This window comes from Clytia hemisphaerica, unplaced genomic scaffold (assembly GCF_902728285.1).
Source record: "Clytia hemisphaerica strain Z4C2 unplaced genomic scaffold, Clytia hemisphaerica genome assembly, whole genome shotgun sequence".
NCBI classification, from domain to species: Eukaryota; Metazoa; Cnidaria; class Hydrozoa; order Leptothecata; family Clytiidae; genus Clytia; species Clytia hemisphaerica.
Window position 1 is genome coordinate 788,435 of NW_027104353.1, and position 25,299 is coordinate 813,733.

The 25,299-nt window shown below is 34.1% G+C and overlaps 1 protein-coding gene across 2 annotated transcripts; it reads right to left on the reverse strand.

The window, feature by feature from the left end:
• Window positions 1-1,564: 1,564 nt before the first annotated feature.
• LOC136818117 (SCL-interrupting locus protein homolog) lies at window positions 1,565-23,515 on the reverse strand. 2 transcript variants are annotated; one of them, XM_067074475.1, is made up of 24 exons: window positions 23,466-23,515; window positions 17,635-17,740; window positions 16,317-16,361; window positions 15,840-15,893; window positions 15,492-15,607; window positions 15,112-15,174; window positions 14,769-14,833; window positions 14,572-14,649; window positions 13,334-13,448; window positions 12,862-12,994; window positions 12,469-12,552; window positions 11,986-12,072; window positions 11,476-11,557; window positions 11,240-11,314; window positions 10,482-10,591; window positions 10,262-10,367; window positions 8,932-9,945; window positions 7,928-8,113; window positions 5,039-5,189; window positions 4,499-4,688; window positions 3,760-4,076; window positions 2,918-3,036; window positions 2,555-2,742; window positions 1,565-2,211 (listed from the first exon to the last, which is right to left on the reverse strand). In XM_067074475.1, exons 2-24 carry the CDS (start codon window positions 17,724-17,726, stop codon window positions 1,701-1,703), a joined length of 3,981 nt encoding a protein of 1,326 aa, XP_066930576.1. In that variant the 5' UTR covers window positions 17,727-17,740; window positions 23,466-23,515; the 3' UTR covers window positions 1,565-1,700. The 2 variants fall into 2 exon arrangements, with proteins under 2 accessions (XP_066930576.1, XP_066930577.1); XM_067074476.1 differs by lacking the exon at window positions 23,466-23,515 and adding an exon at window positions 23,386-23,455.
• Window positions 23,516-25,299: the final 1,784 nt, after the last annotated feature.

Consider the following 25,299-nt stretch of genomic DNA (forward strand, 5'->3'; position numbering starts at 1 on the left):
CTTGAAAATAGTGGCTTTTGACCAATTTTTCATCCCAATTTTTTGCACGAAAAGAGTCATAACTTTTGAAGCATCTATTTAGAAAATTTTTCCGAAATTTTTTAGAGAGTTCAATCTTTTGCAGACAATTAAAAAAAAATCGAAACAAAAAAGTTAATTACCCATTAAAACTTAGCACTTTTTGTAAAAGAGGGCGATATAACATTTTATTAACGTCTTTTTAAGGTTCATATCGTCATTTTTGTAATTTAATTGCTAATCGCACGATGAGCTATTTTTTCTCATTTGGCGCGCCTTCAAAGAGAGCAATTAATCGTTAATTGCATCCTGTAGAGAGCAATTAATCGTTAATCACACTCTTCAATGCGGCGCCAATGTTTACAAAATTGATTTTAATGTTTTTTCTTACATTTTTTTTTCATCGAACGTTTTTAATCGCATTCGAAATTAGTTTTATGAGAAAGAAAATCTATAAACAACAATAAAAGAAAATTATTAAGGGAAGAGAAAAATATTAAACTTTCACTGTAATTTACTTTCCGAACGAGGAAAAGTAGTGAAACCCATTGTGCGACTAGCTTGTAATCACATAATAACTCGTACAATTCGAAAATTACACTCGTGATTATTTTGTTTCGAATTTTCCTCGTCCTTTCGGACTCGGAAAATTAACAACAAAAAAAATCACTCGTGCAATTATTCTCGAATTGCACTCGTTTTCATGTGATTACATATACTACTCTCGGGTACCTAATAGCCGGGGGGTTTGGAATAAGCAGGGGGGTTGGAAAAAATCTCAAAATTTAATAAGCAGGGGGGTTGGAATAAAAATGTCCTGGGTGGAAAATGTTCGAAAAGGAGGCTGATACAGCAGAATTAGGGCAAAAGAGGGAACTTTCAAAAAAGATTTCCCCAAAAATCAATAAGCGGGGGGGTTGGAATAAGAATGTCCTGGGTGGAAAATTTTCGAAAAATTAATTAGCGGCCCCCCCCCCCGGCTATTAGGTACCCGAGAGTAATTACTCTTTATAGAATATATACAGAAACAACTTATAAAGACAATTTTTTTGTTAAAAGTGTCAAGAAACTCGAAACAAAAGTTTTATATCCAAATCTCGTAACCGATCTTTTCAGAGCCCTTAATTTAGAAAATTGATAGAGTTGGCGGAGATTTAATTTGGCGGATGGCCGAAAGAGACTTTTCAGAGAGAATTTAATTTGGCAGACGAAAGATATAAACTTTTTTAGATTAAGGCTTGCAGCTCACATTTGGGGAATGTATGCATCAGTTTAAATTTGGCGGATGGCGGGAAAAACTTTAGCTAAATCCGCCAAAATTTCTTCCCTAAGGTATGACCATTGTTTTATTTTTGTCTTTGGAGATCCCCTCTCAAGCAGGCTTTGTTGGTAGATGTCGAAATGGGAAGGATTAGATCATATCTTCTTTAAAATCAACATTTTGAATTCAACTTCTTTAGAATGATTCATTTGAAGTTCGTTTGTAATAACATGTCACAACCTTTGTCTCAAGAACCTTTGGTTTTAGAAAAGAGTTTGCGTGACATTTTCAAAGAAAGTAGGCTTATTCAGCGTCTTTTAAACCAAATGCCGTCATAGCAAATTTTTACAGTTTTCAGTTATAAAATGTTAACAAAACTTTTTTTAAATTCAATGTAAAAAAAATATTTTTTCTAGTATATTTATTTCAATTTTGGTAAACTTTGTAATTTTTTATAGTCCAGAACTTTATTCTCTTTACCATTGTTTTCCTCGTTCTCTTGGTTAGCATCACGTGATCTAATCCTAGCTGGTCTACCATTTCCTTCCTGAAACGGTTTTCTCTTATCATCGTCACTAGCCTCTAGGCTATATTTCTGTAGATATTTCTTAGAGGCTATTGACATATTGCACGAAAAATTGACACTAGCCATATTTTTATTGGTAATTCCATTTCGGTTAGAAGTTTGCCATTTATAGACTCCTTCGAATTTAACAGTCTTATTTTTAGTGATTTCCTGTTGTTGGTGAAATATCTCTTGGGAAACATATTTTGAAGCGATTTTGTCGATCGTAGAGGTTGCGTAATCGTAGAACGTGTCGTCGACAGAGGACATTGACGTGTAATTAATTTTCGGGTAGGAATTGATGGCCGCCGACATTGATCGTTGTCGATCGTTAGACTGCATTTGTCCAACCACCGGTTGATGTTGTCTACAAATTGAATAAAATTAGTTTTAGTTAAAATTATGAAACATGTTACGATGGTCAAATCTTTATAAATAGTTTTAAAGACAGTAGCATCGATTGTTATCATGTTGTTATCGATACATAGGTCTCTTGTGAGTGAGTCTTGATTTTTTGAACTGATATTAATCAAAACCTAGGAAGGTTAACATTTTCTGAATTCAGTTGTAAACAAACTCTTAAATGACATAACTTAACTTAACTACCATCATTGCTTTGACAGCATTTTAAACAAAAGAAAGAACAACTTTCTCCCCCACACGTGCACAAATTTTCTATATCGTAAAAAAATAATATCTTTTAAACTTACTGCAATAAATCTTGAGGTATCATTTTTTGTAATTCTTTGACGGTGGTACTTCTGATGTGCTCCAACTTTTCTTCAGGAGATAAAGGTTTTGGTGCAGGAATCGGTAAAGGATTTTCATCGTCGGATTGTCGGTGGCTAACATGATCATTCTCATCACTCTGTGCAATGATCAGCTTTTGAACTTGATTCTGAAACACAGATGAATTTGTAATTGATGGGTGAAAACTATTATGAAATGTTGCCTTCTTGTTTCAAATTTAGCATGGCAAGTCACATTAAAATCAATGTAATCATTAATAAAGTGTACAATAGTTCAAGGGAATATTTTTAATCTTAAGGGGGGGGGGGGCTAGAAGTTCTTACCATCATTTGTTGATAGAACTGTTTGTTATTCAACAAGTTCTCTTCCACCACTGTATCTTCATCGTCGTGTTGTTGTTCTTCTCGACGTCGTTTCTCCACCAACATACTCGCACTTTCACCTGACAAAAAGGAAATGAATATATAAATGAGAAAAGATAGTATCAAAGTTATGTATTTGCACTTTTTGAGGACGGCGGAGGAACCAAGGTGATTAAGAAAAGCCCGCAGTTATGACCCGCCAAATGGAGGACGTTAAAAATGCTGATCTACCGTCTTTCTTAGTCGATCAGGAACTAGACAAATCCAAAGCTAGCCTTCTTCGTCACAGAAAAACATTAACTCGCTATAACCAACTAGAGTGAAACATGGTATCGGTCACTTCAAAGTCTATTCGTGATTTGATTCTGATATTTACTCAAGTAAAACAACTGCAGCGAAGACTGTGCGAGACATTTATGTAAGTTCTGGTTTAGACGGTCTACTTTTTGACTATTTGATGTTATTGTGAATTAAATTGGGCCGAATGTTAGCTGTCTTAAGTCAATACGTTGCCTTCTTTTGACGTAAATGTAGAGATGATTCTTTAATCTTTTCCAAGCAAAGATTTATTAAACGGCAAACTTTCTGCCCACTTTGCCTATTCTGACGGTTGGAAGAAGCAGGGTAGAAAGTTGCTCGTCTAAACTTGAGCTAATATGTTTAAATTGTAGTAAATTACATACTACTCATAGTATTCTTACTGAGGAAAGTGACTTCTAATTATTCACATAGAGAATTAACCATGTTTATACTAAGCTTTCGTTAGTTGCACAAAAAACAGCAGTCTAAACGTTTCAACAAACCTAGTTGTGGGCTTCTTTCCCATTCGTTAGTCAAATCAGCCATTCCATTATTTTTGGTTGGTGTCTCTTGTTGGCTGTTTTCTTCAAATACTGGCATGTCTACTTTGCTCAATGTTGACGTAATGCTTTGTGACGTATCAGTAGTGTTATTGATTGACGGAATATCTACAGTTTGAAGATCAGATACACTACTTGTTTGCGTATCATCGTGGAAAGATGAATCGTCCGGAACAGCCATTGGTGCTGTTGTTGTGCTTCTATGTGGTGGAGTTGGAGGTGCTGGTAATTTGTGGTCATTGTAAGAAGGATGGGACATTCTGAAAGCAAAAAGAAGCATGTGACATTATTATGAAAGCAAAAAGAAACATCTTCAATGTACAATAAATCTTTTGAACAAAAGCTAATAACAAAAGCTAATTGGTAGCCTAGACCGCCCCAGTTCCGACGGGCAGTATTTTGTTTTATAATCAGATTTTGTCGCGTGACCGCGCAGAAGTTGCTGCTGGTAATGAGAACTTTATCCTAAGAGACGGATCTCTTTCACCCTGATCACTTTCTATACAATTGGGTCTCTTCAACAAGTTTCAAGGAGGGTGAACAATGCCTTATAAACATTACTCCATAACTTGAAATTTCTTTAATTCGAACAAATTTGTGTTCCCCGTGAGGGTTCGAGTTATGGCGACTCTTAACAAAATCCAAATTACATCAGAAGCTTTAACTCAAAATGTTTACTTACTTTTCAAAGTGATTCCGACAGCAAGGACATGGCTTGTTGTTGTTGTTGTTACTCAACCTTTTCACATCGTGTGCTGGCTTGGTGGAAGAGTTGGGTAAAACAGCTTGTTGCGTTCCTCGTAATGAAGTATCTGATTGAGTGATTGCCAGGTTTTCGGTTGGCCATAATAAACTACGACCAGTATTGACACCTAAAGGGAGAAAATAGTTCGTCAAAACATAATTGATAGCTTGAAATACAATACAAATGGTTTTACCATAAATTTAGTGTAGCTAAGTCTTCGAATTAAGTGTAATGATATTTTTCTTGTTGAACTTTGAGTATTAAAGTAAATCCCTTAATAGGGATTTAATAGACAAGGTTTATAAAGGTTTACCACAGTTTCAGCCCTCGCTGGGAGACCTTTTGATAGAATTTGGTACATTGGTGCTTATTGTACCAGGCAGGAAAAGAGGATAATTTGTAGGTGTAAATATTAGTTACGATTTTACTATAAATCATCAACCTCAAATTAGGGACATGAATCAAATTGTGACATACCGGTTGAGATGAGTGGAGGAGAAGGAGGTGATGGAATTGCTGGTGGTGTTGTTGAACATTGTACTGATGTTTCCACTGATATGGTCTTCCTCTCTTCTTCTTCTTGTTGTTGTTTCTGTTGGTTGTTAGTCGCTTCCAAGAAGACTTGTACCTGAAACATATCAAAGATCAAAATATGGAGAAATGAATACACCTATCAACAATCAACACCATAAAAGGGATTGGGTCGAGTTTACTAGGAAGGAATTACGTCTCAAAGTTATGTATCTATGGGAAAACCTGTAAAATGATGCAACGAAAGTTCTCAAAATACTCTATACCTCAGTTCCTCAGAACAAAAATCTGAATGATATAGGATAAAATTCTTTCCTTATTTGGAACTTTCTATGATGTGGAAAGACATTTCACCTTTCCAAGGGGTCTGAGCCATTATACATACCTCTACAGTTGACTCTCGATAATTGGAACTCGAACGGGGAATCTTATTTGTTCGAATTACAGAGAGATTCGAATTATACCGGGTGCACCAAAAAAAAAGTATACAGGTTTTTCGAAATATTGTGAGCTTCAGGATTCAAATTTTTTGTTCATTCTTTTTTTATCGTATAGAGGATGCTCTAACTTGAAGTTTGAGCTATCATACATTAAATTTGAAAAAGTAGTTCGAAAGTTATTTTTAAAAAACTGACTTTTTTTCCATGTCGAAATTTCAAAAAATCATTTAAAACAGCAATCAAGCTATAAATAAGACAATATGACAAAAACATGATTTTATTGTTTTTTTTTTGGTGTTTTTTTTCTTATTTAAATTTTACCAACAGTTTCTCCATCTTATTTGCAAGTCATGAACATTTCCAACACGAGCAAACTCGATGCAGACCCAAATTCTTTGAGCAACTAGTCGAGAAATGGTGATCTATTTTTTCAAAAGTTTTCTCACATAGCACACAAATAATATCGAAACCTCTCTTTGAGATTTCCAAAACTTATTTTCAGCTTTTCCAAAAATATTATTCCACATGGGAATAGCTTTTTTTACCATATTTCTAAATTCCGTAACGAGTTTTGATGAACACAGTTGCATTTTTTGGTATTTTTATGTGCAAAGAAGGTAAGTGTCAAGAGAAAAGTTTGCTTGCGATTGAATTCAAAAATAGAACCCCAAAAAGTGAGGTTTTCAATCACAGCCACTTTGTAGCCCACAGCGTTGACATTCTTGTGGCTGCTGTGTAGTACAAAATTCTATAAAATAAGGAAATTGACGAGCTTTCCAAAAATGTAGCTCCGTTTGAAGTTGAGCGATTCAGTCTTGAAATATAAGATGGCAAAGTGAGGGCAGTTTTTGTGGCTGTATGTCATGTGGCTCACTCAACGGGTTGGCTTATATGTGCTGTCCTGCTTTAAGACTTCAATATTTTTTAACCGTTTTTCTTGGAATTGGTAGTTTAAGGTCTGATAAAGATACTTATGGGTTTAATTTTAGGCTGCAGGGTTTTCAATGGGCTTAAAACAGCTTAAAATGTGGCTTCAATCACTAATTTATCAATTTACAAATTCCAGGTTGGGTTTTGTTTTCGAAACATGAATATTTGTAAAGCCTGATGCAAAACAAACACAATCTGACACAATACAGTGTTATTTTAAGAAAGAGTGTACATTTTGTGGCTGCAAATACCATTTTTTGTACATAAAACCTTCTGAGCTGTTACATAGATAAGTATTAGTTGGCATTTTTAGGGTTGGCTTATGTGCTGTCCTGCTTTAAGACTTGAATATTTTTTAACCATTTTTCTTGAAATTGGTTGTTTAAGGTCTTATAAAGATACTTATGGGTTTAATTTGTGGCTGCAGGGTTTTCAATGGGCTTAAAATGTGGCTTCAATCAAAGCATATATGAAAAAAATTGTCAACTTTGAGCCGCAATTCCAGCCCAATCACCCAATGATTTTGGTTCCATTTTTGATATTTTGTGGATAAACCCTTTTGCTACGAGTTTCATCTGAAAAAAATAATTTTTACTCATTGAACAAATTTGTGGCTGCTGTTTTATCAACATAGTATTTTTCTTGATTTGTGCCGCAGTCTTGGCCCATTTTACAAAATTTTTTTTTTCACCTTTAGAACCAATATTGTGAAGTTTCGTTTGAAAAGAGTTATTTTTAAAAAGGATATTCAAATTTCTTTTTTTTTGCTGTTTTTGAAAACCTCACACGATTTTTGAATGCCATCTTGCTGTTTTTGATGATTTTTTGAAATTTTGACATTAAAAAAAGTCAGTTTTTTTAAAATAATTTTCGAACTAATTTTTCAAACCTTATGTATCATAGCTCAAAATTCAAGTTAGAGCACCCTCTATACGATAAAAAAAGAATGAACAAAAAAATTAAATCCTGAAGCTCACAATATCTCGACAAACCTGTATACTTTTTTTTGGTGCACCCGGTAGAAAATATTTCAAGAGGGTTCCTAATTAACAGGGGTTGGAAACAAGTTCGAATAATAGAAAGATTCGAATAATAGAAGTTCGAATAAGCAAGAAATTACTGTATTTCGAAAATATCGCAAACCCGCAGTATTCACAGTTGAGGTTTACCAACCGTTAAAATACGCAAATAAACTTCACATTTCTTCAGTTTCTGGGTGTAAATACCACTGCAGACAAACATTTTCCTATACGAACATTTTGTTTTCACGGCGAACATCTTCCGCAAAATCTTATTACTTAAAATTTAGCGTTTGTGTGAAAACCACGCTGGTCGCGCAACTTATGTATGAAACAAATGGCTTGAAAACTTATAATATAGGAGATTTGAACCTAGTATTCGGCTTTGCTATTATAGCATTGGCAAAAGCTCAGAGCCCAGCTCATAAGAAATAAAAATCACTGACCTGCTTTTGGAGTTCTTGTAGCTGATTTTGTTGAGCATTTTGCATTTCCATTAAAGTTTGTGTTTCTTTTCGTTCCTCGTCATGTCGCACTTTCTTCTGTCCTTCTTCTTCACTTTCCTTTTCTTCTTCACTTCTTTTCTTGGAAAGTTCGCTTAACTTTTCTTGATGGTTCATGAATACTTGTAACTAAAAAAAAGGAAAAAGTTTTGACCCTCGCTTTTATAAACTAAAACCGAGGCTATAAGTCAGGATTTTTAAAATGTCGTTTTAGACAGCGATTCAAGCAGATAACTATAGTCTAGAACCATTCCAAGGAAAAGCTGAAGAAACACAAAAAATTCAAAGTATCTTGAGAGAGTTCATATCCATCGTACTATCCACTCATTATGTTCCGGGTTGGGCTTGGAGGAGCTTGGGTTTTGGAGGTATATAAATTACTTTAATCGGATTAAATTACGCGAGATTAAATTTTCTGGGGAATCTCACGCGTTTTCGCGTTTTAATTTCGCGAAAATGGCAAAAATTCGCAAAATCGCGAAATTTAATCCCGCGAAAGTTAATCCGATTAAATTCCTATCGTGGCTCCGACTGGGGTTCTAGGTCCCCCCAGCCTGATAAAATTTTAGGTCCCAGTATAGGGGAAACATTTTATGGCATTCACAAAGCTCTATTTACATGTGTGTTCACTTTTAGTGAATGCAATAGAATGTCTTCATTCTTGCATTTTAAGGATCAGATCACACTTTGCATGAAAACATAAAGGTTTAGAGAAATTAAAAACCAACAGTAAAGAAAAATATTTAGGAAGTGTTATTTAGCCCCCAGAGTTACATAACTAATGCAGGTCCCCCCAAGATAGAGCTCCCCTCGCCTGTCGGGAAAAACAAGCAGCTCCCACCTCTTATATGGCAAATTTTAGGTGTAGCTCCCCCGCTCAGGCGGGGGGGGTGCGAGCCATGCTTATATTATAATAGGTTGATACTAAACGTGAAAACAGGTCCTACCTGGTTTTGAAGCGCTGTCAACTGACTTTGTTGTTGATACAACAGCTTGTAAAGTTCGTCCTTTTCTTTGGAAGTAGCATCTTCAATACTCCTGTCATTTTTATTTCGACTTGTATGTTTTACAGGTTGAATGATAGTGCTGATCTCAGCATTCGAAACGTTAGATAATGAAGTGGGTAATACCTTTCTACTAGGTTTCACTCCAGGGTTTTCTGTACCTTTTGAGGGGTTCGCAGGTGTAAATATTTGATCAGTAGGTTTTACTGTAGGATAGTCTACCTGTTCTATACCATCGTTACAAATTTCTTTATCAAAGTCGATTCTCCCTTCGTCAGAAATGCTTTTTTCGTCTACAGTCGATGAACAGGGACTATCGTCATCATCCCTGTTCCCAGTCTTTGGTATGTGGAATGATTCTTCAGTCTCGAACCTCTCTTCGAAATCAGAGTAATTCTCTGGACAGTAAGTAGGTTCTAACACAACGGACAGCGTTTTGTGAGTGTTCTGTAATGGTTCTTCATGTCGTAACCCAACAGGTACCCTGGGTACGGATTCATTCGGTCTATCCCCAGTTAAGCTTTCTCGAGTATCTTTTTGTTTGGCGGCCATTTCACGGTTCAGGTTGTCGTTCTGTTTTTGAATGAACTGATCAACTTGTCTTAAAACCTCCTCCTTAGATAACGAAGACTTCGGTTTCGATGATTTACATTTAGATTTGTCGAAATTGATGGCAAGTCTGTTGTTGTTTTTACGTTTTTTATCGTCTGTGACCTGGTTCGGCTTGTTCAGGTTCATTCGTATAATACTGGCTTTCGTTGGTCTTGGATATTTCATGTTGTATTCTTTCGGTACATTGACTGCGGACGTTGGCTGTGTTTTCTGTTTTGGTGATGTTTCCGCTATCGGTTCGGTTGTTGATTTCGGCTGTTGTTGTATCGTTGGTTCTTCGATTGGAGACAAGGAGCTGTTCAGTGATTCACATAGTGAGATGTCAAGGGATGATGGTTGGTGAAGCTAAAAGGAAGTTTTTATATTACAATTTTGATTCTTAAAACATGTTTCAAAGAAAACAAACAGTCATATCCTAGAAAGGACTGTACATGGGTTTAACAATTGCCCAGGAAACTAAAAAGATAAACACAGATAAAAATAGATCAAAAGGTAAAAGATTCAAACCATCTGAGGATTTCTTTAAAGTACCATAAGTCAGTCACTTCGCCCCAGTGTAAATTTCCGGCTAAAAAAGCCCTCCGGGGAAACGTCACCCTTGACACTCACAACCATTTATTTTTTCAATGGAACAAGTTGGTGAGAAGTAAAAAAAAGTTACCGTTGCTTGAGGATGTGGGGAAATCGGCTCATGGAAATTTTTTGGGAGTGAATCATCCAAGCTGATATTGGATGACGAAGACACTGGTTCTTGTTGAATTGGTAATCTAAAAAATGACAAGGGTAGAATATAGATGCTTATAGAATTCGACGATGCAAAATATAGTTGATATATATTTTGCGATAAAAAAATTTCACGCAAAACGAATTTAATCACATACTCCTTTCCATGGTATCTTGCCAAGGCCGTTTGGAAATTCGATTTGATGAGTCCAGACGATGGAGTCGTTAATTCGAAACATATTCCATCATCATCATCCTCAGAATCAACCTTGAATAAAAAGTCAGTTCAATCAGTTCAAAATGATTTGAAGACAATAACTTCAAATGGAGCAAACTGTGGCAGGAGTTGTTGAGTCTACAATAAAATACACACTTGTGTTTTTTCTGTTCAAACATAAAATACTAGTAAATAGATTTTGCCTAAAGGTTTAAAAACTACTCAGCCATTGTTGTAATCAACTTGTTTCCTTGTACACATGAAATCTTGAAGGTAAGCTCAGTCATTTTAAGTAAGGGGTTGTTCATATGGAGGTTAGCTGGTCTGACACACTAGGCGAGATTGAATTTCTTTGTGTTCATATGAGAGGTCAACCAGCCTGGATGAATGGGATCAATTCTATCATTACTTCACTACTTAAAACAATTACAATGTTATGTCTTCACAGACATTTTTTCATCCCACTGCCAGGCTGGCCCGTTCATAGGGGAAATTCTTATTCAGCACTAACAAAGTGGGATCCTAGTAGGGCCCGGTTCTCATATGAACAGAATTCTTTTTCTATGCATAAGAGTAAAGGATTTCACCCAAGTGCGCCAGTCCGGCAAACCTGACCAGCCAGCCTCCCTACGAACAGCCTCTAAGTTTTCCTTGAAGTTTAAATAGTGCTTTAGTACTTGATTTTAGCCAAAACTTTACCTGTTGAAGTGGGACACCTTCACACATAGAGACAAAGTTGAAGTCTAGTTTCGTCTCATCGTGATTGTTCGATTTCTAGAAAAAATTGTAAATCAAATATAAAATTGGTTATTATCACCTAAAGGTGTTTCATTGAGAATAAAATCAAAAATCTAAACTTTTATACATTTTTAAAACACCAAATACAAACAATATTGACAAAAGAAAAAAATAAAATTATCTGAATATTATGATACCTTGGTAAATTCGTAAAACAGTGGGTTTGCATTGATTGGTGAAAATAATAACAAAAGGAAACTCTGTGGTGGAGCTGACACTCTAAAATAGATAGTTTAATTACAGAGATGTGTGTATACCAATGATACATGAAGCCAGCAGTTTTGGTCAATAAAAAGTGCTGTTTCTTTTAATGAAGTGATTCTCTCTGCAGTAGTCTCGAGCACTCCGATTGTGAAGAATTTACGAGAGACATGTGTTTATAAATATCTTTAGCAATTTTTTCCACTGCACTCTGTATTCCGTCAAATATCCTGTGGCGCTCTTTAAAGAAGTTTGAAAGGATAAAGTAGAGATCTAAAATATCAAACTATGATCATCCTCAGAAATTTTAAAATAAATGCTCTCTGGTGCTTAACAGAATATTATAGGAAATACATTTTTCAGAGTACAAAAATTATGATCTTGAAACCAAAATAGTTTTCATAATTTAATGTTTATCATAATAAAATTCAAATACATATAAGTACCTTTCAGAGATTGCTTTATTATGAAAGAAACGCATACAGCAAGCCCATACTTCTGGACAATGTGCATCGTCAACTCCTGATATCCATCTATAAGAAAGGAAGAATATGAAAAGTAAGATAGTAAAAAAGATTTGGGGAACTCAAAATTAAAATAGCAAATGCTTCTTGAAAGCAGTGTTGCAATTGATTATTGTGCATCTCGATGCAAATCATAATAAAAACTTTGGAATAGTTGGTCATTTGCTCCAAAACCTTTTTACTGGCAGGATGGAAGTTACTTTAATTCAACTTCGTGTTTGTATAATCATTTGTATCACTGGAGATATTTCCATCGACAGACAGAAATACTGTATCAAAAATGTCTATTTATGAGAGAAGGAACTTAGCTTAGTTTTCTTTGGAGGATTGTCATCTGGACTCGAGCTCAGAGTTGAAATGAATTAAATCAACACATGATGCTGTTGATGGCGAAAGGTTACTTACACACCAATTAATGGAAGTGTTGTTGCTTTAGGATCAGATTCTAAAACCAATAGTAATTTCCTTGTCTGGTCCATTGTCATGAATCTGGAATTGAATAGTACAACATTAAACAATAATGAACAATTTGGAATGTCAAATAAAAGGGGTCATGAGTGAAGTTGTTTTGATTTTTCTATATTAATTGTTTTTTTAATTTAAGTATTGAAGTAGCACCAACAATAGATACATCATAAAAATATATAATTTTTTTATAGAGTGGTGAGAGAGAATGATTAAAAGAATGGTACTCTTTTTAAGATGAAAAATGTCGAGCGATAGCTTGATAACTAAATTCAATTTCTGATCTTATTAAAACACAAAACTTTGAAAGGTGAAACCATGGATGAAACATACCCAGTTTTGATTTGAGAGTTATCATTTGATAGGCTCAGACTTTCTTCAAGATTGCGAGCTAATGCTGTTGGTATTATTGGAATCTGATTGATTGGAGTGAGTTCAATTTGCATTGAAATGGTAATCCCACAAGCTAATAAAGAATAAAGAACTTTTTAAAAGAGTCTTTTAATCTTACAATTAAGAATGTTAAAACCAATTATAAAATGCTTTTATAAACTATAACAGGTTGCAAAACAGAAATTTAGATTTTAAATTAGATGAAAAGAACAATCCATCAAAATGGTTTTAGAATAGATCAGGGTTTACCAATATCCCCCCCCCCAGGCCAACCCTCCCTGTCAATTGCGTGACGAAAAAAGTCATGGGCTGTTGGAAAAAAATCTTTTTTGGTCATTTTTATGATCATTATTTTGTATGAAAGAAAATAAAAAAGAATAAATAATTAATCACTTTAATTAGACTTTCTTACCAGATATATAAGCAAGAACCTGTTCTCCGGATGTGGTGAAGGAGCATTTGATCTTAATACTCAATAGCTGGTTTAGATTACAAGTGTTTTTATGTGAAAGACAGTCACTCAAAATCTGAAAAGTAAAGAAAAAAATGTAAATGTAATAGTAACAAGCAACATGCTGAATGGACCTACCTGATGATGAAAGTTAGATAGCAATGCGAGAAGAAAAATGAAAAAAATCAGTCAGTCAATAGTTCCGGCTTCAAAAATCAATTTTATTGAAAATTAAAACATGCTTGATGGTGGGCATTGCTATTAATAATGTTTTTGAATGAAAAAACAACCAATTATAGGAAAAAAGTCCAATGAAAATCCAGAAAACGGCGATTTCCGGCATTTTCGGCCGGAAAAATTTTTTTCTCAAAAATCGGACTCGGCCATGTTTTGAGCATTGTTAATACGCATTTTTGAGCAAAAAATCAGAAAAAACTGATGATAAAATCTTGAGAAAATGCCAAAAAAACAGTTTTTACGGCATATTTCCGGCATTTTCGGTCGGAAAAAAATGTTTTTCGAAAATAGAGCTCCGTCACTTTTTAGGTATTGTCATTTTACATCGGTGTGCAAAATTTCATAAAAAATATAAAGTACAGCTCGAGCAATTCAAGAAATACTGTCTTTCCGGCGAAAATAGGTTGTTCCGGCGATCTTTAAATAGTTCCGGCTTCAAAAATCAATTTTAATGAAAGTTTGAACCTGTTTGATGGTAGGCATTGCTATTAATAATGTTTTTGAATGAAAAAAACAACCAATTATAAGGAAAAGGCCCAATGAAAATCCAGAAAAACGGCGATTTCCTGCATATTTCCGGCATTTTTGGCTGAAAAATTTTTTTCTCAAAAATCGGACTCGGCCATGTTTTGGGCATTGTTACTACGCATCTTTGAGCAAAAATCAGAAAAAACTAATGATAAAATCTCGACAAAATGCCAAAAAACCAGTTTTTCCAGGAATTTTTTTTTTTTTAAAAATCGGGCTCTATCACATTTTGGGCATTGCCATTTTGCATCATTGTGCCAAACATCAGAAAAAACTAATGAGCCAATCCTGAGAAAAGCTGGTAACAGACGGACGATCGGACGGACAAACGGACATCGGTTAATTTATAGGACCTCCGAGGTAGGTCCAAAAAGTGAAGTCTTGTTATTCTTCAAAGATTAAAGAAAAAATTCAGCCACAGTCAAACTACTTACATGAAATGCTTTCAGAAAGTCAACGGTTGTGTACGTCTCCGTACTTTTGTGATCAATGTAGGCCATGCCGTGTTGCAGCTAAAATAATTAAAAATGAAAGGCATAAAATTGAAAATAACTTTATCTTTAGTTAACTTTATGGTCTACGCAAGGGGTAGAAAAGAAAATTTCTGTTTAGAAATTACAAAATAGCTTACTGTTACAGGCACACATAAGTCTCCTGGCAAAATAGCTGTTGGAATCTTGGAAACTTCTGTGTTCACTGAAGAGTAAAAAGAAACAGATAAAATAGTGATGATAAGAAAGAACATGCATCTCCCAACTATATATTCCCTATATTCTTTGTTACAAAGGGTAAGTTAACCTCTGAATTAAGGTGTAGCTTGAAAAATCAACTCATCAAAGAATTCCAAATAGAAAGAAGAATAAATAGCTCGTTTTTTGCCATAACAGCAGCAATGCTGAATAAAATGGATACAATTTTTTTTTTGAATAATTGTTGCCTATTAGTTTTTATAAGGAAGTGAAATTAAAAGTAACCTTTATTTTGACTCTCTCTACCAGGATCAAAGCGATCAATCTGTATCTCTAGATGATTGTTATCTAAAGAAAAGACCAAGTCATAAAAATGTCATCTTGAACCATTATTTTCACTCTTGTGTTTTTAATAGATTTTTTCTTAAGTCTTCATAGATTGACACAATATAGAGACAAATCTTCCTGAATTGATTAGACCTCTCAGTTTTGTTGTATGTTTGTCAAACCATAGCCAGATAAATTATTATCCTGTTTTATCATTACTATTAATTCATTATAGGATTCCACTAATGTATTTCCAAATCGAACACAGAAAATTTAATCAAAATGCTTAGTGGAATGGTTGAGCCAGGTTGAGCCAGTAATATGCAATAAAATCAAACCTTGTTCAAAGTCAATTTGCCCAGCAAGAAATCCTTGAAACATGTCACCGCTATGAACACAAAGCTGATTGTAAGCAAGTTCCAGTGTTTTTATGTTAATCACAAGTTCAAGTTTGCTACATAAAAAGGGGAAAACAAGATATTACTCATTACTACTTTCAAATAATGCCATTAATATCCTCTAGAAAGTACTGAAGGATGCAAAAACTCAAGAAAATCCAAATAAAGTTGGGAAAGTTTCTTTGGCTTCAAACCAGTAAAAAAATAGCATTTTTATTTCTACCCATAGCTAACTGTTCAAAGAGGGTTTGGGAACATATCAAAGATGAAAGTAAACAAAAAATTTACTTTGGCTCTTTTGAGAATCCAAGCATAGACTTTTCACCAAAGGCTTTACGGTTCCTAAAATAATGAATTTCATTTTTTTAAAGTAAAGATACAGAGGCGAAGTAAAATCGGCTGCAGTCAATTGATCTTGAAAATCCTACTTTTAAGCACCATATAATAAGTCTTTTAAAGAGATTCCTAAATCAGAATTTAAAAGAAACATCCATCCAAATTTAATCTCATAAGGGATCATCCATTCTGCGCATAACACGCTCTGATCCAAAGGGATATTGTGAATGTGACAGTCAAAACTGAGTTGCTTTTTGCTCAAAAACAAAAGCAAAAGTGACTGGGTTCTAGTTTTTATGTTTATGATTGGCGCTTGATTTTGGTGCCATTGTTTTGCTCTAGCCAATCAGCGAAATTATGCCCAACTTATAAAGCCATGGTAAAATAGGATACTCACACCATGGCCTTAAACATCAAGTTAAATCTTACCATAAAACACTTTGCATATTTGGGAAGTTTGATTGGGTCTTTAGTCTACAAATGCAAGGTGAAATACTTGTAGATGGTCTCAAAGTTGACCATTTTTGAAGGTGGCTGTACAGGTTATTTCAAAACATATAAATTATTTAAAATAATTTACAAAGGACAACGTCAGTTTAAAATAAAAACAATGAAAAACATTGTCCCGTCCGCAACAGTCATTTTTTGAGGACCCATAACTCAACTTTGGCAAATGCAATTTCTAAGAACATTTTTGTAAACTTTACTAAATAGCCTTCCTTAAATTGTTTTAGAATTTTTTTGTTACAGCCCCAATCTTGAGAAATATGTTGCGGACGGGACACTTTGTTGCGGACAGGACAAAAGGTTTTTCACTCATAGCTAGTACATGTTAAGTCAAGAAAAATGATACTGCTGCAAAAAGCATGTAGTTCCGTTGCGGATGGGACAAATTATTGGACAGCATTAGTTTTTACCAGTTAAAAAATTCAGAATAGATTATTTAAAGGCAATAAATGTCTTTAACGGAAGAAACCATTTGGTATGTCATAACAAAACAAAGATGGGGGTCCTCTAGTTCCCAGATCTTGACTTGTAAGGATAAATGGAGCTTTTGTTGCGGACGGGACATTGTATGATTTTTCTGCAATTCACCCACCAATGAATAGATTCGTTATACAACTGGCTAGCAGTTATATTATGAATTTTATCTTTTTTTTAGTTTGAATAACGAAATGCATTTTGTAAAGGGGCAGCTATAAGATGGAGCATTGAGTCAAAATATAAAAGGTTGAAAAATGAAAAAAATGTTACTCAGCGTAAAGGCTCAATCAATAACTAGTAAGTAAGTCTGCGAACAAAGTTGGAGGCAACCCAAACTATACAATCAGTAAGAAAGTATAAGTTGAGAAAAATAGGGAGAAGGTAAGGAGGGATAGCAATAGACAGCATGAGAAATCAAAAAAATCACGGAGTTGTGCGCGTTGTAGAATTCTCACAATCCTCCACTCTATTTGTCGAAGGGTAGCCCATACCCAAGGGTCCCAAGAAACCAAAAAACTTTAAAAAATCTCAAAGGAAATGGGTTGAAAATTTTAGTGAAAGATTAGCACTGCAACAACTTCTAAAAGCGCTTATTTTACAGGTGGAGCCATAATGAATTTAGTGTCAAGAGCAAACAATCTTGAGGAAAGACAAGAATTTGGCGTCAGAGACTTTATTGTCCTGTTGTAAGCTTACTTACCTAGAGAAATTACACAATAAGTTATCAATTTATAGATTTTCTTATTCTTTTTAAAAAACTTACACTGAAGTGTCTTTCTCTGAAAATTCATATGCATGATGGGGTACTTTTTCAACTTGAATTTTGAAAGGAACAGGGTTATTTGATCCTAACATATCAATTTCTGGATCTAGATAAAAATAAAACATTTAATGCAAGATCTGCAAGTAAGAGGTGACATTTATACTCATCTAAACTCATCTGATCAGCTAAAAACATGTACATAATCACAAATGTTTTGATATTGATTTTTTTGAGCCTATCAAATGTCTGGAATCAGCTGGAATGGTTGGAAATTTGTATTCTTAGATGGGGTTACAAAACACACAAAATACATCTCAACCATTCATAATACTGAAATGAAATCCTAGTACTATCCTTCAATAACCCTTTAACAACTACATCTATCTGTTTGTCCGTGCCCAAAATACCACAGCTTTTTTAACTGACTGTTCTTAAAATACCATGACTTTTTCATGCGCCATTCCAAAAAGACTGAAGACGGACCATCATGTCATATTCTTGTTTGAGGGTTGGCGACTGAATGATGACATATATCATCAGAAATTTGATAGGGGGTTTCCCTACCATAACTGAAAAATTAAACCACTTGTTAGTTAATTACACTAGTAAATCAAGTTTTCAGTAAAAAAAAAACAACAGTCATCTACCAGTCATCAATGACCAGCCAGGTCATTCATTTCAGTTAATGGAAGTACCTCAATTTTAAGCATGTTCAAAGTTCACAATAACGACTTTCTAACTTTTTAACGAGCGAGAAAAAGTCATAAAACTAAAAGTCAGCGCTCCGTGGTTGTGTGACGTAGTTTACGAAATTGCTAAGATAAATGACATACTTTTTAACAACTTTTTTCTACGTCATTTTTTTGAAGCCTCTTTGTAGGAGAATGTGTCTTTTTATAAGGAATTTGATAACACTTCATGGCAGATAAAAAAGACGATCAGAAAACAAAAGCTTCTTTGTTTTTCATTTTCGCATATTTATGAGGAAGAATTAAATTTTCAGGAGATGTTTTATTCAATATGAGGATTACCATTCCCATAAAATTGCAATTCCCCATGGTTGCAAAATGGTGGCTATGGGTAATTCCTTTGTTCTTTTGCAATTTTCTTTTGTTCTATGTGACATAAAGACGCTTCACAAATCGAAGTACTTCCACTAACTGCATTTGAGGGCTATGCCGTATGTTAGCCTCCGCTGATGCAAGTTACCTGATCTCACGGTAGTACCTTTTATATACCATAATTTGGTCCAATGTCGACATCCCTCTTCTAATTCCAACACCCTTCTTTTGAGATAGGAATAATATGAAGGACAGAATCACTGATGAAGAAAAAATTTTCTCTGATTGCTAAGAAAAAAAAATTAGTTTCAATCAGCGATTCTGACCTACCTCAAAGAAGGGTGTCTAAATGAGAAGAGAGATGTCGACATTTAGACCAACTTACGATAGCGCTTTCTTATATTTTAATTATATACTAATTTTAAAGCATAATTTTAAAGTTTCATCTATTTTAGCCATTTTGTGTAGTGTTGAATTTAATTTCAGCTTGAAAAAGGAATATTTTAATTTTTATAAAAAGAACATTTCTTTTACTTCACCTAGCTTAAAACACCTAAATAAACTAAAACTAAAAACATTATATACATTAGTTTTTAAAAATGAATTTATACTATTGTCAAATAAAGTTAATGTGTTTTATTTCAATATAATACTACCGTGAGATCGGGTAACTTGCATCAGTGGAGGCTAACATGCATAGCCCTCAAATGAAAGACTTGGCTGGTCATTAAAATACAAAGTTAAATCAAAACCAAAATGGTAGAGTAGAGCTGCGAATGGAGCTGCGTAGTTGTATTTTAATGACCAGACAGGTCATTCATTTGAGGGCTATGCATGTTTGCCTCCACTGATGCAAGTTACCCAATCTCAAGGTAATAGTTTCACGCCGTGGAGACGATCATCAGTTGAAAATAAAATTAAAAAAAAACTAGAGTTTACAAAGAACAATGTACTGGCTCCTTTTGATAACAATTGAAGTCAGTCTTTCGAGTCGTGTTGTTTTAGCATGAACTTTTAGTGTGTTTTAGCATTTCGAAATCAGTTCGTTTCTGGAGTTCAACAGCTTGTCGGGCTGGTTGAATGTTGCGATTTCAAATTTTCACTGAGACAAAGTGAACATATATAAAAATGAATTTTACTTGGAAAACAATCCGTCGTTGTCCGCCCTTCAACCGTGCCTCGGTAAAATGTTCACTTTGTCTCAGTGAAAAGTTTGAAATTGCAACATTCAACCAGCCCGACAAGCTGTTGAACTCCAGAAACGAACTGATTTCGAAATGCCGCCACGTGAACAAGTTCACGCTAAAACAACACGATTCGAAAGACTGACGTCAATTGTTGTCAAAAGAAGCCAGTACATTGTTCTTCGTAAACATTCAAAACGAACTTTAGTTTTTTTAAATTTTATTTTCAACTGATGATCGTCTCCACGGCGTGAAACTATTAGTTTTGAAATAAAACTCATTAACTTCATTCAAAAATAGTATATATATGCTTCCGATTCCGATTGGTCAAGCACTCTTCTGATGAATGAGAGTTCAACTCAACAAGAAGTTAAAAATGAATTCATAAATCTAAAACTTTCAAAGCTGGACTTACTCATTATATACCCATAATTTCTTGTAAAATGTAACAAAAGATGACAGTTGGCAAACGATATCCATACTCCAGGATGCATCGTCTCTTATTTTCTCCCTATTTTCTACTTTCCTATCTTCTATCCTGATTTTCTGTCTTTCTCAAGTGTTTCTAACTGTTTTCTAAGTATTTTTCTGAAATTTGCCCGTACCGGTGAAACACAGGTCTCTGACCCCGGCTCGAACCACCAAATTTAAGCAACCTTGGTTTACAACCCCAATGCCTAACCGCTTGCATCAACGAGACACCGCAGAAGGCTGTCATTCCCAAATACTTATAGCGTGTAATTTACAGACCATAATTAAGAAAGCTCCCAACCCTACTGGTGCCCCCTATGGGATCCAAAGTTAAATCTCAAGGTATGAATGCCCCTAAGAAGGCCTTCGGCCTTATATTGTGACTCTCGAGCTCCAACCCTAACCCTAACTGATAATAACCGAACCCCCGTCTAGGTCCCCGGATTGGAAAATTTCACTTGCATCCTGGAGTATGATATCGTTTGCCAACCTTCCCAGACCCTCATAAGTTATATGACGCAGGGAAAAAAGCCCCAAACTATTTAAACATCTACCAGTCAGTAAAAGTTTCCTGATTAGGAAATTATTTTCTAAATAGAAAATTCTATGCGAAATGTGAGGTTGAAAATTGCCTATTTTGGAAATTTGACCTCTGAAATATTTCCTATATATATAGGAAATTTTGTAGATTTTTGTAAAAACGAGCTGATATTTCCCTAATTTCCGACTGATTTTGTCTAGATATTTGTAATCCTTGCAAAATTTTGAAGAAATTAGCCTCGTATTGCTTGAGATATAGCCAAAAGTCTCTAACAAGAATTGCCTAAATAGGCAATAAGCATCCTCAAAAATTTCCTAATTAGGAAATTGAGATCTAAAGAGAATTTCCTATTAAGGAAATCTTTCTAGTAGAAAAATTTCCTATTTAGGAAACTTTTACTGAATGTCTACCGTCTCTGGCATTTTATTATACTGGCTTATTCTCGATGCAGTGAAAAAGAGACAAATTTGAAGTGTGAGGATGTTTTGTTGACTCTTGAATATGAACAGTATGGCGCGCCAAAGCGGAAATAAATACTATCTCTCATTTCGCGACACTATCTTTCATTTCGCGACACTATCTTTCATTTCACGACAGTATCTTTCATTTCGCGACACTATCTTTCATTTCGCGACACTATCCAGCACTATCTTTTATTTCGCGACACTATCTTTTATTTCGCGACACTAACTTTCATTTCGCGACACTATCTTTATTAAAACGATACTATCTTTCCAAAACAACATTATCTTAATTGAAACAATACTATATTTTTTACGGGATACTATCTTTTTTACGGAAGCCGAGAAGTGCCATCGACAAAAAAATATTTAATTTCAGAAACAAATAATTAATTTTAAAATAAAAGAATATTTAATTTTAGAAAAATAAATTTGAATTCAGAGAAAAATATTTGATTTTAGAAAATAGATTTAAATTTAGAAACAAAATATTTAATTTTTAAAAAATTTATTTAAATTGGGAAAAAAATATTTAAATTTAATTTTAGTAAAAAAAAAATTAAACTTAGAAAAATTATCAATTTAGAGAAAACAATTTAATTTTACTTTATAAAAAATAAAACCTTAAAACATACCTTATTGGAACTACTTCTCGCGGGTTTTAATTTTGGCGCTTTTCGCGGTTTGTTATGTACATTAATTTTTGTTACCGAAATCTAACGCAACCGTTACCTACCTTTTTATGATAATCAGAAAATTTTTTACCTACGTTGTTATTATGGGAAAAAAATGTCAGCGGAAAGTGACGAATATTTTTAAAGGGGTGACAAAATTTTTCCCCAACTAAATTTATTCCCGACATTTCATCACCTGACCAAAACTTTTTTTACCCGATTTTTTTATTCCCGACCAAAAACTTTTACTCAATTTTTCCAATTTCAAATCCAAATTTTTTACACCTTTATTAACCGAAATTAGTGTTTTATAAACGTCGAATAGACCTTTTTTCAAAGAGCCCACCCTGTTGAATAATTATGTAGTCCAGCAGAAAAACAATGATAAAACCATGCATAATTATTACAATATGCATGATACAGTAATTATGCATGGCTCTATCATTGTTTTTATGGCTGGAGTACATAATTATTCAACAGGACGTCCTCTTTGAAAAAAGGTCTATTACAAGATCTATTTTCGAGCTAAGTGAAGAAAACCATATTATTTGGAGAGTCTAGTCACGTGAAAGTGACTAACTAAAAATAATCTTGTCTGAATAACACAAAAGTCAAATCCAAAGAATTCCAGGAAGTATGAAAAACGAAAGTTGTAAGTAAGTGTGCCGCCCGGGAGGAAAAAGATCAAAAAGTTTTTCTTTTTTCAATTTTTTTCAGACGGTGGACTTTTGGTGTAAGCATGCACGGAATCAGGCAAAAAAGGTTTTCTCTTTTTTCTCTCCAAAGAAAAACTTTTTTCTTAAAACATTTTTTTTCTGAAGTGAAATGAACTTAATTTTTTCTCGAAACTAAATTGATATTTTTTTTAAATTTAATTTTTTTTACTAAACTTAAAAATTTTTTTCTAAAATTAAATATTTTTTTTCTAAACTTAAATATTTTTTTTCTAAAATTAAATATTTTTTTTCTAAAATTAAATATTTTTTTCTCGATGGCACTTCTCGGCTTCCATAATAAAGATAGTATCACGTAAAAAAAGATAGTATTGTTTCAATTAAGATAATGTTTTTTTGGGAAAATAGTGTCGCCAACTGAAAGATAGTGTCGCCAACTGAAAGATAGTGTCGCCAACTGAAAAATAGTGTCGCCAACTGAAAGATAGTTTCGCGAACTGAAAGATAGTGCCGCGAAATGAAAGATAGTGCCGCGAAATGAAAGATAGTGCCGCGAAATGAAAGATAGTGTCGCGAAATGAAAGATAGTGTCGCGAAATGGAAGATAGTATTTATTTCCGCTTTGGCGCGCCATACCCTACTAAGGCTAAGAAAGTTAAAGGAAGCAAAAATTTCAGATCTTCACCTCATCACCATAGATGCTATATCAATTCTATCAGAAACTTGAAGATAGAAAATAAGAAAAACAGCAATATATAAATTTACTCTGGAATAGGTACCATATAGTCTGCGATAAGATTTGTCAACCGACAGCTCGCGTCTGGTTCAGTAGGCTGTCTTGTGGAAAATGGAGACCTTGTGTCTATAAATTTTCGCGGGTCCTGTTAATATCGTGGTCACACTTTTATCTTCACATAATAAATAAAAGTCATTATTTTTCTTCGAGTTTAAACTAGAAAACACGACCAAGGATACCATATTACTATATTTTCACGGAAGCGAAATAAACTTACTGACTCTTTTGTGTACCTTCAATCACAGATATCTGTAAAGCCCGAAGGGCTAGATTTGCGGCTTTTCTCAAAAAGTGAAGCTCATCTTTGGAAGGATTTCCTACCAGAGTCACGTGACTAAAATATGCAATTTCACCGGTTTGAGAGATGTGAAATAGCGTTTGTCGCCTACGTTTTTTGATCTCGCGCTCCGAAAACAATTAAAATGCTAGATCCTATCCATCGGCACGAAATTTAAAAAGTCAAATTTTTGCTTCACTTTTTTTTGCTGGAGAAAGCTTAAAGTTGCAAATCTAGCCCTTCGGGCTTAGATATCTGTGCCTTCAATATCGAGGTTTCTCCAATCGGCACCGTAAATTTTGGTATTCATCTTAATACTTTGCTTTGCCACGGGACACGCTAGGGAATTTTGCGTGAAGCTGACCAGATCACTTTGATACTCTATAAACCTGATAACACAATTTGGTATGTTTGATTCTTTTAAACTTAAAGCTTATAACTATTTTGCCAATGTTTTACTTGACTTGACATTATTTGCACGTCATTCAATGAGCTCCCACCAAATAGGAGTCCAGTCCATTCGAACATAATCGAATCTCAAAGTTCAGTCTTGCGCCAAAGCGGAAATAAATACTATCTTTCATTACGTGAACACTATCTTTCATTTCACGACACTATCTTTCATTTCACGACACTATCTTTCATTTCCCGACACTATCATTAATTTCGGGACACATTTCGCGATACTATCTTTATTAAAATGACACTATCTTTTTTTAAACGATACTATCTTTCCAAAATTACATTATCTTAATAGACCTTTTTTCAAAGAGGCCACCCTGTTGAATAATTGTGTAGTCCAGCAGAAAAACAATTATAAAACCATGCATAATTATTACAATGGTAGAGTAGAGCTGCGACGGAGCTTCGTAGTTGTATTTTAATGACCAGACAGGTCATTCATTTGAGGGCTATGCATGTTTGCCTCCACTGATGCAAGTTACCGGATCTCACGGTATCTTTTTTATGGAAGCCGAGAAGTGCCATCGACAAAAAAATATTTAATTTTAAAAAAGAATATTTAATTTTAGAAAAATAAATTTTCAATTTAGAAAAAAATATTCAATTTTAGAAAAAATATTTAATTTTAGAACAATAAATTTTGAATTTTGAATTAAAAAATATTTAATTTTAGAAAAAAATATTTAATTTTAGAAAAATAAATTTTCAATTTAGAAAAAAATAAAAAGGGTTTTTTATGTAGATAAATTTTTGTTACTGAAATCTAACACAACCGTTACCTACCTATTATATTTATGATACTCTACTTTTATGCAAAAAATCAGGTATTCAATATTGAGCAAATCCTGAAAAACCGCATTTTTTGGGCCGCTTTTGGCCCAAATTTGCCCAAAATAATTTTTTTTCTTCAAAATTCGGTTCTGTCAACTTGAATTGTTTGTGGATTGACATAGATGATCCTATCGTCTACACAAGATCACTAAAAAAGGGAATAGTTTAGGAGAGGCGTGATAAATTCGGGTGGAGTAGGCAGTGGCGGATATGTAGACGATAACAATTTGGTG